The following is a 15,334-nucleotide window of genomic DNA, read 5'->3' on the forward strand; positions in this document are numbered from 1 at the left end:
AAGCTATCCGTTATACACAAGGATGCTTCATCTGAAATATGATGAGTTGGCAGGAGCTAACTAAACTAAAACTAACTATTAATTACCATACACAAAAGTTTAACTGGTCAAAAAATTTGAATTAGATTTATTTGACTTAGTGAATAAAAATATAGGAGCTAAAACTCCATTGCAACTGATTAATTTTAATATATATGTTTAATGAAAGCGAAAACAAAATATGATTTTATTTATTTCATCACATGATCTAGTGATAATTATGCTAATTTTAATTATGTTGATCTAATTTGTCATAAAATTCAAAGTTGGAGTTGATTTATTAAATTCATGAATTCAATTGAGAATTAGTAAAAGTTTGTGAATCAATGAAGGTCCATAATATTTGCTTAAACTATAGTTTTTTAAAGAAAAAAAAAAAAGCAGAAAAGTATTAAACTTTGTTGGTTTCACATTATGAATATATTATATATATATATCATTTTATACTTTAATGTTTGATTTTTCAGTTTAGTATAAATAATATTAGTATTACTATTTAAATATATATTAATATTAGAAATATTTTATTGCATGAATCAAAGTCGTAATAAAATTAAAATCAAAATAAAAGTTGAAATTATAATTGAAAAGAAACCGAAAGTTGAAACTGAATTAAATTTCTTAATCAATTGGACTAATATTTTGATGTTATATACTGATAAATTATATAAATATACACAATATATTAATGTATAGTATACCATGCAAAATGATATGACATAATAATCGTTTAAAATATTTCATAACTGTTACTATAAAATAATATCACGTGATAAAATTCTAATAAGTTATGATATAAGTTATGATACACAATTGTGGAAGTCTCACCAATAAAAAAAATCCAAACATTATAATAGTTAATATTTAAAACGACAGAAAACTCAGCCTTATTCTGAACGAACTGAATCTTTCATAGGTACAAAGTCACCATTAGAGGATATATTTCAAGAGATCCTATTACATCTATAAACGCAGGATCTTTTAACTATTAGTCGGTACCAGTTGGATTTTCAGGAGATTCGCTAATTAATTTTATCTTTCTTACAATATAAAAATAAAGTATATATAGAATTTAAAATATACATTTTGAATTCAAATTATTTTCTTATTAATTGAGCGTCTATTTCAACTCATTTTTGTTCACATCACAAAATAAAGTTACTCCCTTACTTTTTGCATCAAATAAAATTATAGTTTGAAGTTAATTTGAAAGGTCATTAATTAAAGTCAAGATTTTTCAATTTAAAATTTTATATTGAATTAAAAATTAATAAAATTTAAATTTAAAAAGAGAATTCATTTTTAAAAATTAAATTAAAGATTTTAAAATAATAATAAATTAGTATATAATTTTCTAAACCAATCAAAATTAAAAAAAAATTATAATTATCTAACCAAATTAATGAAATAATAATCGATCCTAATATATATTCCCCACTTCCCACTGTACATTAGATTAGAGATTAGAGATAGACTAGAACCAAAAGCTCATTGGTGATTTAAAAAATATATATATATAAATAAAAAATAAAAAGTATAATAAAAAAATTATAAAAACGATAAAGCATGCCTGTTTTTCATGTGATCATCTTTCCATTAGCTAGCTGGGATTCACAAAAATACAACTGCCCTAGGAATTAAAAAAAAAATAAAGATAAAGATAAAATATCATATAAGTATTTCTAATTAAAGAAAAAAAAGGAAGGACAGTGGTTAATACATATTATAAGATAAAAATAAAACCTTGCTCCTTTCTCATTTTCTCGCAAGTTTAGCAGCACGCCTGCAAGAAACCTCGCGGGCAGCCATGACGCCTGGCTGTTGCTTCTGTGGGCGGGGAATAGGAGGAAAAACGGTAATCACCCCCATTGCAGGTATGTTTTTTTTAGCATCTATTTCATCTCGCTTATAAATTCCATGCCATTTAATAAGTTGTTAATTTTTCTTCTATTTTATTTTCTTTTGGAAATCATAGAAGAAAGTTCTATTCCAATTGAGGCAACTGTCAACAAAGAACAAGGTATACAATATCTTGTGAAATTTCATCTTGCATAAATAGTTCTTAATTTTTCTTCTATTTTATTTTCGTTTAGAGATCAAAGAGGAAACTGCTATTCCAATTGAGGCAAATATCAGCGCAGAAAAAGGTATATAATATCTTGTGAAGTTTCATCTTGCACATAATTATCCCACATATAAGTTCTTGATTTTTATTTTCTTTTGGAGATCATAGAGGAAAGTGCTATTCCAATTGAGGCAACTGCTAACAGAGAAAAAGGTATATTTTTTTATTAATTGATATGTTTTGATTAACAAGAAATAAGTAGAATTTTCATATTTAATTATATTATGTAGTCCAGGTGTTCGGACGTTTTCTCATGAAGAACTAGCAAAAGCAGCTCGTTATTTCTCCATTAGCGACAACAATCGGCTAGGCGATGGTCTTACAGGTGAAGTTTTTAAAGGAGAACTTCCAAATGGTGAAGTTGTTGCAATTAAGAGGTTTAAACATCAAGCTAACCCAGAGCATGAGAAACTGGCGAGAAATCAATATGAGATGGAGGCTGAAATCCTCAGCCGCATTGAGCCTCACCAAAATATTGTGAAGGTGATAGGATACTGCAATGATGCATCCAACAGATTGCTTGTTTATGAGTTTGTCCCCAACAACTCTTTAAAGTCTTGTTTGCATGGTTAGTCCTTTTCCCACTTATTATTTTTCAACAATATATATATACAAGTCAAAAAGAGCAAGAGAATAATAAAATTACTAAAATTAATTATGGTGATTTAATATAATTATATTAAATAACTAACTATTTTTAATATTAAATTACTTGTAATATTAAAATTTTTTAAAAAATACATATTAACAACATAAAAATAAAAGTATTTGCAGAAATAAACTCTGTTTAATGCTGTATATTATGTTATTTTCGGACATAGGCATTTTTGCTGTTTTTGTAAGTATAAAAACTATTTTTTATCCAAACATTTCACATCAAAAAAATGAAATTATATATAATAGTTAGTACGGAATCATTAAATAATTTTAGTTAACTATTTTGGATCAAATAGAAAATGAGACTAAAAGTTATTTGAGTGAATTTGGCCAAAGTGTTACAATTGGTATCAAAACTATTTTTGATCAGAAAAATTGTGCGGAGCTAATGGGTCTACGAGGAATGGGCTACCTGTATGAAACGAGGTGGAGCCGTCCGACATACTAGTGAACCACAATACCCTAGGGTCTGGTCCTGACTTAGCAATTGTATCCGATTTAGCTGCAACAAAAACATCGTAAAATTTAGCAGAGGAGAAAGAAACATCTCAAATCGGAAAATTACAAAAAAATGGGATTGTATATATTAGGTAGCATGAAACTACTAAATAATTTGGATTAATCATTTTAGAACAAGTGAAAAATAGATTCAAAAGTTATTTGCATCAGTTTAGGCCGAGTTTTTACATTAATATTAGTTCCTTACGTGTTTCTCCCCCTGTGTATTGAAGGACTATATACAAGTCCCACTGACCGTTGTACAGACACAACCTTCTTCTCTTACAAGTTTCAATACAGTCGAGATGTATTTTTCTTACCTCTCTCTATATGATATTAAAGCGGGTTAAGTTTCCTATCTTGTCCCCGTCTTCTCCCTTCTCCTCAAAATTGGTCATTCTTTTTACCAGATCTCACATCTTCACACTAAGATCTGCCTTGCATTTAAGTAGATCTCGTCGATAATAGCAGAATGAAGAAATAACAGTAAAGAAGGTACAACCACAGGGGCAAAGGACAAAGACCAGATCGAGACTCAAAATCTTGGATATCCTCTTACTCTCCAATCTTCAGACCATCCAGGTATGGTTTTAGTTTTAGCTCCTCTAATAGGAACCAATTTCTGATCTTGGTATAGTACCATTAGGATAGCCCTAAGAGCCAAGCAAAAACTAGAATTCATAGAAGGTACAATTTTTGTGCTTGATAAAGGATTTGATTCCTATGAACAATGGAAACAATGTGACTTCATGGTCACGTTCTGGATATTAAACTTTATATCTAAAGAATAAGTCGATGGTTTGGCTAGGGATCTCTGGCTCGAAATCACTAAAAGATTCAGTGAATGTAATGGGACTATGATCTATGAATTACATAGGAAGATCTCCTTAATATCTCAAGACAATGCATCTGCATCCATCTATTTTACAAAACTAAAAAGGCTTTAGGATGAATTGGGATCGATGGAGACCATCCTCCATGTACCTGTAGACCATCCAAAGCCATTGATGAGATAAACAATAGAAACAAGCTCATGTAGTTTCTTATGGGTTTAAGTGATGACTACAGAGCTGTGAGATACCAGATTCTTGGTATGGACTTGCTACCCTGTATAAATAAGACTTACTCTATGGTACTCAAGTTTGAGTCTTAAAAGAAAATATTAGGAAGTATGAGTGGGAATATTGAATTCCTTGTCCTGCTAAATAGAACACAGGGACAATACCAAGGAAGACAGAAAAAACCTTACTATAAAAAGGAACATTGCTCTTACTGTGACATGGATGGCCCTATTAGGATAGTTGTTTCAAACTTATAGGATACCCTGAGTGGTTTAAAACCAAAACCAAGACTAGTGGGTAGCCCTTCAAAACAAATAGAAATATAGGGCATGAAAAAAAGGTAGTAGCTACTGTTGGGGATCCTGCTGAAGAAAAGGATACACCCCTTGATATACCTGACACATCTACTAAAATAAATAAACTCAATGACATGTTAAGCTCCTTACAACAAGAGGTCAGTAAATATGCTCATATCTTAAAATAACATATATACAACATTTATCTCTACACCTTCCTATGACCCAATTTTGGGTGGGAGAGTCCTTATCAACAACTCTATAGGAGAGATCCTAATTACTTCTACCTCAAGAAGTTTGGATGCCTTTGTTTTGCCACGAAAACTAGTAATCACAAAGACAAAGTGGCACAAAATCCATTTGGGCAGCTTTCATTGGCTGTGCTAGCAATCATAAGGCCTATAAGCCTTATGATTAGCTAGTGGAAACATCTTTATTAGTAGAGATGTTGTGTTCTATGAATATGTCTTCCTTTTTACGACATCACAAGATATTCCAAATGTTGTGCTACCTATTCTCATACTTGACTTAGAAAATACACCGTTCCCACCCTTATCCTCTCCTTTCTCTCACATTTCACCTATTTCTGATTCTTCTGGTCCTAGGAGGTCATTCAGAGCCACTAAACCTTGCTTCTGCAACCACTATTGCCCATCCTTCACTCTCATCTGTTTGCCTCACATCCTCACACCAAACCTATATATTGAATGTTTTTCACACACAAGAGCGTACTACTTATGCTCAGGCATCCCAAGATCCTAATTGGATCAATGCAATGCAACATGAGTTGCATGCATTAGAACTAAATAATACTTAGGTAGCTACAACCTTACCCAAAGGCAAGAAAGTCATCGATTGTAAATGGGTGTACAAGGTGAAATGTAAACCCAATGGTGAAATTGATAAGTTTAAGACTCTTTTGGTGGCTAAAGGCTGTAACTAAATAGAAGGCCTAGACTATAAAGACAGGTTTTCTCCTGCTACAAAACTAGCTGCTGTCAGAATTCTTATTGCATTGGCTACTCAGAAACAATGGCTTGTGTTCTAGCAGAAGAAGTTTATATGCATCCTATAAGGCCTTACTAGGGCAAGTCTGTCACCTGAAAAATATTTTTATATGGGCTTAAACAAGCCTCTCGACAATGGAATATTGAGTTCTCAAGTTTTCTTAAGTCCTTGAATTTCAATCAATCTGTTCATGATTATTGTCTCTTTATTAAACATATTGATGATTACTTCTTAGCTCTTTTAATATATGTGGATGACATTATTCTTATTGGTACCTCCATCACTGCCATGACTGATATTAAACATGCCTTGCATTCAAAGTTCATTACTAAAGACTTGGAATTCCTAAAGTATTTCCTTAGTCTTGAAGTGGCTAGGTCCTCCACTGCCACCATATTAAGCTAAACTAAATTCACCTTTGACATTCTGAAGGATGCTGGTATGCAGTCATGCACAACAAGCCCCTTTCCTTTGCCCAAAGGTTTGCATCTTTCTCTGGATGTTGGGAATATTCTCCCTGACGCTCATGCTTACAGACGATTGATTGGGAGATTACTCTATATCAATTTAAGAAAACATGGCCTTAGTTATGCTATTCAACATCTAAGTCAATTCATGCATCAACCCAGAAAATCTTATTGGGAGGCTGCTATGCATGTCCTTCCATATCTAAAAGGCACTATAAACTAAGGCTTATGTTTTTCTGTCATTGAAACAATACCTCTCACAACATACTGTGATTCTGATTGGGCTTCTTGCACTTTCTCTAGGAAGTCCCTTACTGGATTCTGTATATTCTTTGGTTCTTTGCTAGTTTTTGAAAAACCAACAATCAACCCACTGTGTCTAAGTCTTCCGCTGAGGCTGAATATCGAGTAATGGCTAGTACTATGTGTGAACTACTCTGGATTTCCTATATTTTTTAGGACTTGCAGGTACCTATCTAGTTGCCCGTCACTCTTCATTGCAACAACAATGTTGCCTTGCATATTACTGCTAGCCCAATTTTTCATGAGCATATGAAACATATTGCAATCGATTGTCACATAATCCGTGAACAACTTCAGCGAGGCTTCATTAGTCCCTCTCATATCTCCACCACTGCACAACTTGCAAATCTGCTCATAAAGCCATTGTCTTTAGGCCAACATCAACACTTATATTCCAAGTTGCCATTGGTCTTCCTCTTAGTTCCAATTTGCAGGGGCGTATAGAAATAAATGTTATTTAATGCTATATTTTATGTTATTTTAGGATATGGGCATATTTGTTGTTTTTGTAAGTATGGGGACTATTTTTTATATTAGTTCTTCACGTGTTTCTCGTCATGGTATTAAAGGACTATATATAAGTCCAGTGATGGAGGGAGGGTACGGCAAGGGGGGCACGTGCCGCACCGGCGACCGGAAAATACTTTGAAGGGGGATGAAGGTGCCGCAGCGACACAGCCGGTGGTGCCGCAGCAGTGCCCTACCAAAGGGAAGCTCCTGGCTCCGCCACTGTATAAGTCTACTGACCATTGTACAGACACATTCTTCTCTTTTTACAAGTTTCAATACAGTCGAGATGTTTTTTCCTACCTCACTCTACAGTATTATTAATATATTAAAAATAAAAACATAATAATTATAAAATATTATATATATATAAAATTATTGTTATGATATAAAATAATAGTAAATTATGCTGGTAAAACTTTTAAAAAATATACATATCAGGGTTGAAACAAATACAAAATATTATATACGTTCATCAATTACAATATGTGTGAAAGAGAAAGAAAATAGACACAAAAATTTAACTATATTCAATCTGCCGTAAGAGCCCATATAGGCAAAATAGAGACAAAATTTTATGAAAAATATTATAATACAATATCTTAAATGCTTAACTTCTAACTTAATAAGCTTAGACTTATTCAAATCACATAACTATGATAGTTGATTCCTTACGATTATCTTTTTTTTTTTCTTCTTTTTCTTCTCTTCTTTATTTTGATATGAGGAAAATAACATTGCAGGAAAGGAAAAGCATATTATTAAGTGGTCAGACAGATTGAAAATTGCTTTAGGCACTGCAGATGGATTAGCATACTTGCATGAAATTTGTGAGTATCCAGAGTTTATTTTATTATTATTTTCTTTTTTTTCCTAATTAAGATATTTTCATTCATTTTTCTATAATAATATTTATTTATATAGGTAAACCCAGAATTATTCATCTAGATATTAAAAGTGCTAATATTCTTCATGGTGATAAATTTATCCCAAAGGTAATATATTTTTAAATTCTCATACTTTTTCTATATAATTATTTATATTTATAACTAAAATTTATGGAGAATTTGCAAGTTAAACTTATTATTTCAATGCCACGTTTTAAAAAAACTGTCAATAAATTTCAAATAATAATAAAAATATCAATAAAAAACTTTGTTGAAGAGAAGAGGTTGATAAAATCTATTAAATCCGAAGAATTTGAAATAAGTGGTGAAGAATTTTTTAAATGAATCTTACCCACTATAGGTCCGAAACACATGAATGTGAATTATGTGATTTTTTTATAAAGAAACTTATATTTATATAGTTTCAATTTACGTGGATCGAGTTCAAATAAGTTTTTCTCAATTTCGATATCATCTAATTACATAGGTTGACTATTTGTGAAATTAAATAAGACAAATAGAATTAGAGTCTTCAAAACAGGAAAATTTATAATATTTGAAAAATGAACTACTATTTGAAAAATGAAAGTGGATTATAATATGAGACATGGAAAAAAAAAATTGTAAGAAGATCTTTTGAGTTTATGTTATATGACGTAATAAACTTACTTATATATCAATAAATTCTTCATTAATTTTTTATAGATTGGAGATTTTGGACTTGCCAAAGAATTTATGAGTTCTCATACTCACGTTTCTACTGGCCCAAGGGGAACTATTTCGTAAGATTAATTGTTTCTGTTTCTTACCTAAACTTATCACCTTTCCTTGCCTTGCTTAGTTTTCATATTCTCATGCAAACTTTTTCAAATTGCAGTTATGAACCTCCTGAGTATTACGTAGCTGATCTGAGAAGGAAGCTCACTGAAAAGTCTGATGTCTTTTCATTTGGCGTCGTGCTTTTGGAGTTAATTACTGGGAAATTTGCCATACTTGAAGACAATGATCGCTTAGTTAATTGGGTACGTACTTTTTTATTTTTAAACTGCCAGTATAATTAAAAGAAGTAGAAACTAATATCTTTTTTCTGCCTAATGAAATACTTAAATAACCTTTGTGCATCAATTTGAATATCATTCATTTTTTTAAATTTCAGGCACTTTCTCCTCTCAAACAAGTTCTGACAACAGATAATAAAGAAGATTTGGATATGGAAAAGTATAATAATCTTGTTGATTTCAAATTGCAAAAGGATATTGACAAAAAAGAAATGAGTCGAATGATTTATTGTGCAGCAGCTTGTATCCATAAACCTATGAAATTACGTCAAAAAATGAGCCAAGTAAGTACAAAAATGAAGCTAGAGATTATATTTTTGTTTGTGAACTTTTTTTGAAACTGAAATACAATGGAAAATCAAATAAATAAATTGCTAAGCACACAGAGTTTCTTAATGAATAGTGTATTATAAATTATAATCACTGATCAGCATGCATAAGAGATATTGAATTTTTTGTTAAAGAAAAACTTATTCTCAGCAACCCTTTTTTGAAAAAAATTATTGCTCTGAAAATTCAATCGTTGGTACATGATTTTATTTCTGTCAGAGCTTGATTTTGATATAAATCAAACGGAAGAATTTATAGTTTAATTATATGATAGCTACTTTGAATGTTAAAAAATTTGTGTTTATATGTTTTGTGATACAGATAGTTGAAGTACTTAAAGGAGATAAAGAACCCATGGATTATATATGGCTGAGAAATGACACCCAGTACCTATATCAAGGATCACCCTACGCTCCATTACCAGAGGCGCTGAGGCCGGCGGTGCCATAAGCGGAAAATTATAAAATATAATGGTTGTATTATGTAAGATATTTATATGACATAATAAATTAATAAAATAAAAGTATGTGTGTAAAATAATATTTATTTTTTGTGTGAAGAAAAAAAAAATACTGATTCAGTCAATGGTTGATTGTGAAAGGAACCGGGAAGGAATAGGGCAAAATTAACAGAGCTTGTGATTAAGGAGCCTGATACCAGTTTTGTGAACTTTTGTTTTCCAATCTCCGTGCGGTGCAAGTGGCCAACAGGACGTAGAGGAATTTGGGCATGTGAGTTGTATGCCAATGCCATTTGTCAAGGCATAACTTCAACACTTTATTAGTATGGCAACAATGCTTCTGTTGGAGACAATTAAAGCTACAGATTTTATAGTAGTATTTTTTTACAATTGAGCCTCTCGTTTTGTTTTTGTACTTTTGAGCTTTGTGATCAGTTAATATGACGTCTTTAGCATGGAATTGACAAGGTAGTGGTTATTTCTCGGAAACAAAAGCTTTGAAAGAGTTTATTCATAAATATCGATCGTGTATTGGCTTTCTTATGGAGATTAAGAATTAGTGTGCATATATGCAACGTTTACAACGGAAGTGTGGGTATCCTTTTTCGATTTTTGTTGATCCAATGGATTAAGACAGGAGATCTCTCATTATGATGGGATGACTTAATTTTGTTGGAACTGTGGATTGCTTCACAATATTTTATAGATTGTCAGGTGCAAGTTCATACAAATTTCAAGTTGTAAATGACTTTTGTGTATGGTTATCTTAATCGAAGTAATATGACTCTTTTATGGAATGATTTACTACGCCTTCGAGATTCTCATGACATCCCATGGTGTTATATTGGCGATTTTAATGCAATTAGGTGCTAGGACGATAAATTAGAGGGATGTGAGATGTATTTCTCTCAAGTAATGGACTTTAATGATTTTATTCAATCAATTACTTTGATAGAGTTAGAATGTAAAGGTTTTGTTTATACATGCATTAATAAGCATTTTGGAGATCAAGCTATTTAACAATGTCTTGATCGTGCTTTAGTTTCTAATGAGTGACAAAAATGTTTTCCTGGAGCTTATGTTATTCGTGAATCCTTACTTGAATTGGACCATCGTCCTTTAATTTTGCTGCTTGATGCTACTTCTATAAGACAAACATTTTTATTTTGCTTTTTACCATCTAATAAGATAATTAAACTTCATAATTCCATGTAAATTACATGTGGAATGGTGATCTAATAAGATAATTAACATCCATTTTTCACTTTATATTTAATTTGTTGTAAAATAAATTTAAATTTCAAAATATTTTGTGGTCGTTGAAAATTTTATTTATGAGATTTTTTTTTTGTTGTTGCAAGTTTGATATTTAAATTTAATATTAAATCTGATCGTTATAATTTTATTATATTATTTCAAAATTTTTATAACGGCTTACAACGGCTATCTTTTTCATTATAAATAAACGGCTATCTTTTTTATTATAAATAGCATGCATCTTCACAAAGAAAGTTACTCTCATTTTCTACTTTATTATTTCGTTTATCTATCTTTTCTGCTGGATTATAAATTAAAGATAAATTTTTGTTGTCCTGATCCTGAAAATTAAATTTTAGAAAAACCTGTTTAATTTTGGGGATTGTAAAATAAATATTTAAAGATAGTGTATAACACGACTCAGATTTTATTCTTCTATTTTATTTTTCTAACAATTTTAAGAATTTATTCTTTCAATGATGGGAAAGAAATAGGGTAACTAAGAATAGAGAGATTGAAACGAAAGAAATCATAGCAAGTAAAAAATGTGAGACAATGATCCAAATATCAAATATTGAAAGATTGAAGTAATCATAGTTATTAAGGTGAATGTGAAAGTAGATATTACTTTTTAAAATTTCTATTTAGATCAGTTCTTTACTTTTTAATATTTTTCTTTTATTTTGATTCTTTATTTTTATGGTTTTATGCCTTTATTTATTCTTTACTTCTATGGTTTTAGTTATTTTTAATTTACAAAGTGTGCTAGAAAGAGTGTTCATAATTCACCATTAAAATTTTTTAGTCATTATTCATACGATTATGGGAAACTTGTGCAGCAATGTTTAGATAAATTCATTTTTTTTAATTACTTTATAATAATCACCGAAATTCATCCAGTTTCTCTTAAGTTATAAATCGAAAGAGATATTAATTAATTAATTTCCATTATCTAAATTGAGGTTGTATATTGAGATGAATATGTCCGTCCTAGAATTTTACTTCATTGTGATTCGAAGTGGAAATACTTGAAATAATAGCCGACAGACTGGATTTTAATTGATAAAGAAATAGTTTTTTTTTTAAGTACACAAATCGTAAATACTGCAATTGCTCAAAAAAATTAATAATTTTATTATTTATTTAAATTTTATCCATTTATCTTTATTTTTTGGTTTCATTTATTAAAAAAAAATTTATTTTATTATATAATATCCATATTCTTATTGATAAATGATCACTCTTATATTATTATTGATATAAAAAAAATTAAGTTGTTCAACCCATATTTATTTTGAAAAGCAAGTAAGTGTTAATTTATTTGACCTTATTTATTAAATATGTCATAAGATAGCAAATTATTAATTTAAAAAATTAATCATTGATTCTAAGAGTTCAATGTGTATAATGCAATGAATGTGATTTTTTTAAAAATATTTCATTCTTTGACCCATTCAATGTTAATTTTTTTCTAATTTAATTCTTAATAAATAATTATGCTATATTCTTGTAGCACATATTGAGAAAGTCCTAGAAAAATTTAAAAAAAAAATTTAAGAATTTTATGAGAGACAACAACTTTAGTAGTTGAACTCTAAGTAGCAACTAAATTTTTTTTAGTAGAGTTTTAGAGGTTTTTTATTTTTGAAAAGTTTAGAGTAATAAATTATTATAAAATATTATTACTCTTACGCATGCTTTTATTTATTTTATTCATAATAGCATTAAAAGTAATACAATACAAGAAAATAAAATAATAAATTCATAAAATTCCTATGAATTATGAAATTTTTTATAAGATTGACATAAAATATTTAAAATTATGGGAGTATTTTGCTAAAAATATGCTTATATTTTGTGTGATATAAAAGTTGTCCTGTTTTTAATCAAGAAAATAAAATTCTTGAATTTTTATATGGTTTGGAACGAGCATCTAAAGAGTGACATGAAATATTTTATTAAACTTTGGTTAGTATATATGTTTACAAAGTTTATATATAATGAACATATGATTATTTATTTATATTTATATTTGAAATAAATTATAATATAACATTTGAAATTAAACATTTTTCTATTTATAAATTTGATTTAGGGTGTTAAATTAATAAGGATGAATGATAATATAATTATATTATAAGAGCATTAATATTGAATTTTTTCTACACAAGTTTAGACATATCAATATTAAATCAGTGAATACTTTATATAATACTAATTTTCAAAAAAAAAATAGAGATGGCATTATTGCTCACATACACATATTATTAAAAAATTATTGCATTTAATGTATTTTTCAGATTTGATATAACTTATACTATGTAGATTGAGCAGATTTATAAATGATCTAAACATGATTATTTGGCTGCTTCAGTCAAAGTTAAAGAATTATTTGAGAGGTACCATAAGTTAATATTATTATATACAGTTGATGTCTCACTATATTAGAAGAATATAGTAATATTAATTAAAATTTAAATTCAAATGAGATAAAATTTACTAGTGATTATGTATTTAATTGGTGGTGTAAATACTTGAAATTTAAATTAATTTTTATTGTCAAAACTACCATGAAGTTAGAGTTTATTGCTCTGAAATTAGATGACAATGATACTTAAGTGGCTAAAAAGTCTCTCAGCAAATATTATATTAAAAAGTAAAATCAATACTATGTTAACAAATGATTTAAAAGATGAAATCTAGGGAATTTTTTTTTATAAATAAAATTTCTTATTAAAAAATTAAAAAATTTTAGTATGAAAAAGTAACTAATCCGATCATTAGACTCTCCAAATTCGATGAAAATTAAGATAAATTATGCAAAGCGAAAAAATTGTCAAACTTACATGCTATGTACCGGCGATGGAATCGATCATATTTTTCTACCGTTTTCTCGTAGGAATCTCTCATAAAAAGAAGCTGAGATTACAATTAAAACAATTCAAAACCTCAAACTTAATATCATAAGAGAATAGACAACGAAATCACAATATTTGAACTAATAACCATAATCAAACCACAAAGATGGATCAAGCCACGAGGACAAAATTCACAAATCAAAGGGTCGAACGAGAGTTAAGGAAAGCGTTGTCATTTTCTCCCCAGATTACGCTCCAAGGTATCATCCCTTCTAAGACTTGAACAATCTGCATCAATTAGCAAGGGAAGAATTCTTAAACGTATAAATCTTAGAGCAGCAAACCCAATTAATTCAAATTTTTTGTTTAAAAATTTATTTCAATAATCAATTTATTTAATAAATAATATAATCACAAACTCAAGATTTAAGAAAATCTTTTTTTAAGGTTAATTAGAATTTTATAGTTACCTTGCTTATGTTTGGTCGAAACCGCGGAGGTTTATATACGGAAGCTGCAACACAGGAAATCATTCTGAGCATCTCTTCCTCGTCATACTCTTCTTGTAATCTGGAATCAACAAGATTGGTATATTCACCATTATCCAATGCCTGCTTAATCAGATCCTCAGCCTGAACATTGAATAGTGAAACTATTTGTTATTTTTTTTTCAAAAAAATCAAAATAAACTTTTTTTTGTGTCATGAATAATCTATAACTATCATTAAATTTATAAAACTCTAATTATTTTAATTATATTGGTCCGCATATATTTATAAATAAATTAGAAAAGAAGGCATAAATAAATTATATGAATTATAAAAAAATATTGGTCTTCTTATATTTAATCATGCATATAGATAAAATATGTAAAATTATTAAACATTATATATTTTCTAAATTTTAATTGAAATTAAATAGCTTTATGGGTTGACTGTGGACTGAGGGCGAAACTAATTAATAATTTATAATTGAAATTAACACCTTTTAAAAAATAAAAAATTGTTAACCACATATTTATATATAAATGAAAGCTATGCGTATGAAGAGTTAGTGTCATACCCAATGATAAATGGGGAGGCCCTTAACTTTATATTCTTTTCCAGAAATTAGTTCTAAAAGTATGATGCCAAAAAAATAAACATCCGATTCCTCTGATAGTCTTTCTTGAAAAATATCAGCACAACTGCAATGAAAAGTAAGGTTAGAATTTCTTTTTCCTGGAAAAAAAAATATGAAAAATCTTCATCAACGATCAGATTCCATTTATTTTATAAAAAATATTTTTTTAAAAAAATATTTTTATATCTTTTAACATTTAAAATATTTAAAAAATTTAATTAATAAAAAATATTTTCATAATAAAAAATTATTTAAAAAAAAGACTTCAACCTTAAAGCAATAAATTATTTTCTAGGTATTAATATTTTTATTAAAATCTTTATATATAATTTATTAATAAATTTTATTTTTTAAATTAAAATTAACTAATAAAAAATAAATTATCTGATTTGAAAATATTT

The 15,334-nt window shown here is 28.7% G+C and overlaps 2 protein-coding genes across 7 annotated transcripts in view; one reads left to right on the forward strand and one right to left on the reverse strand.

The window, feature by feature from the left end:
* The first annotated feature begins 1,792 nt into the window (after nt 1–1,792).
* Nucleotides 1,793–10,237, forward strand: LOC110607990 (proline-rich receptor-like protein kinase PERK1). 2 transcript variants are annotated; one of them, XM_043955771.1, is made up of 11 exons: nt 1,793–1,913; nt 2,015–2,059; nt 2,133–2,186; nt 2,273–2,317; nt 2,400–2,732; nt 7,705–7,791; nt 7,886–7,956; nt 8,554–8,630; nt 8,726–8,870; nt 9,558–9,709; nt 9,838–10,237. In XM_043955771.1, the coding sequence occupies exons 1-10, from the start codon at nt 1,847–1,849 to the stop codon at nt 9,684–9,686; spliced, it is 1,053 nt and encodes a 350-aa protein (XP_043811706.1). In that variant the 5' UTR covers nt 1,793–1,846; the 3' UTR covers nt 9,687–9,709; nt 9,838–10,237. The 2 variants fall into 2 exon arrangements, with proteins under 2 accessions (XP_043811706.1, XP_043811705.1); XM_043955770.1 differs by having other exon boundaries at nt 1,795–1,913; nt 9,558–9,719.
* A 3,627-nt stretch (nt 10,238–13,864) lies between these two features.
* The window catches only part of LOC110614209 (proline-rich receptor-like protein kinase PERK3), a 111,757-nt gene continuing 110,287 nt past the window's right edge, over nt 13,865–15,334 (reverse strand). For all 5 annotated transcript variants that reach the window (XM_043955743.1, XM_043955745.1, XM_043955748.1 and 2 more), the window contains 2 exons: nt 14,282–14,443; nt 13,865–14,099 (listed from right to left, as the gene is read on the reverse strand). In XM_043955743.1, the coding sequence (XP_043811678.1) occupies nt 14,010–14,099; nt 14,282–14,443 (252 nt within the window). In that variant the 3' untranslated portion in view covers nt 13,865–14,009. The remainder of the gene's footprint in view (nt 14,100–14,281; nt 14,444–15,334) is intronic.

Source organism: Manihot esculenta, chromosome 4 (genome assembly GCF_001659605.2).
Source record: "Manihot esculenta cultivar AM560-2 chromosome 4, M.esculenta_v8, whole genome shotgun sequence".
NCBI classification, from domain to species: Eukaryota; Viridiplantae; Streptophyta; class Magnoliopsida; order Malpighiales; family Euphorbiaceae; genus Manihot; species Manihot esculenta.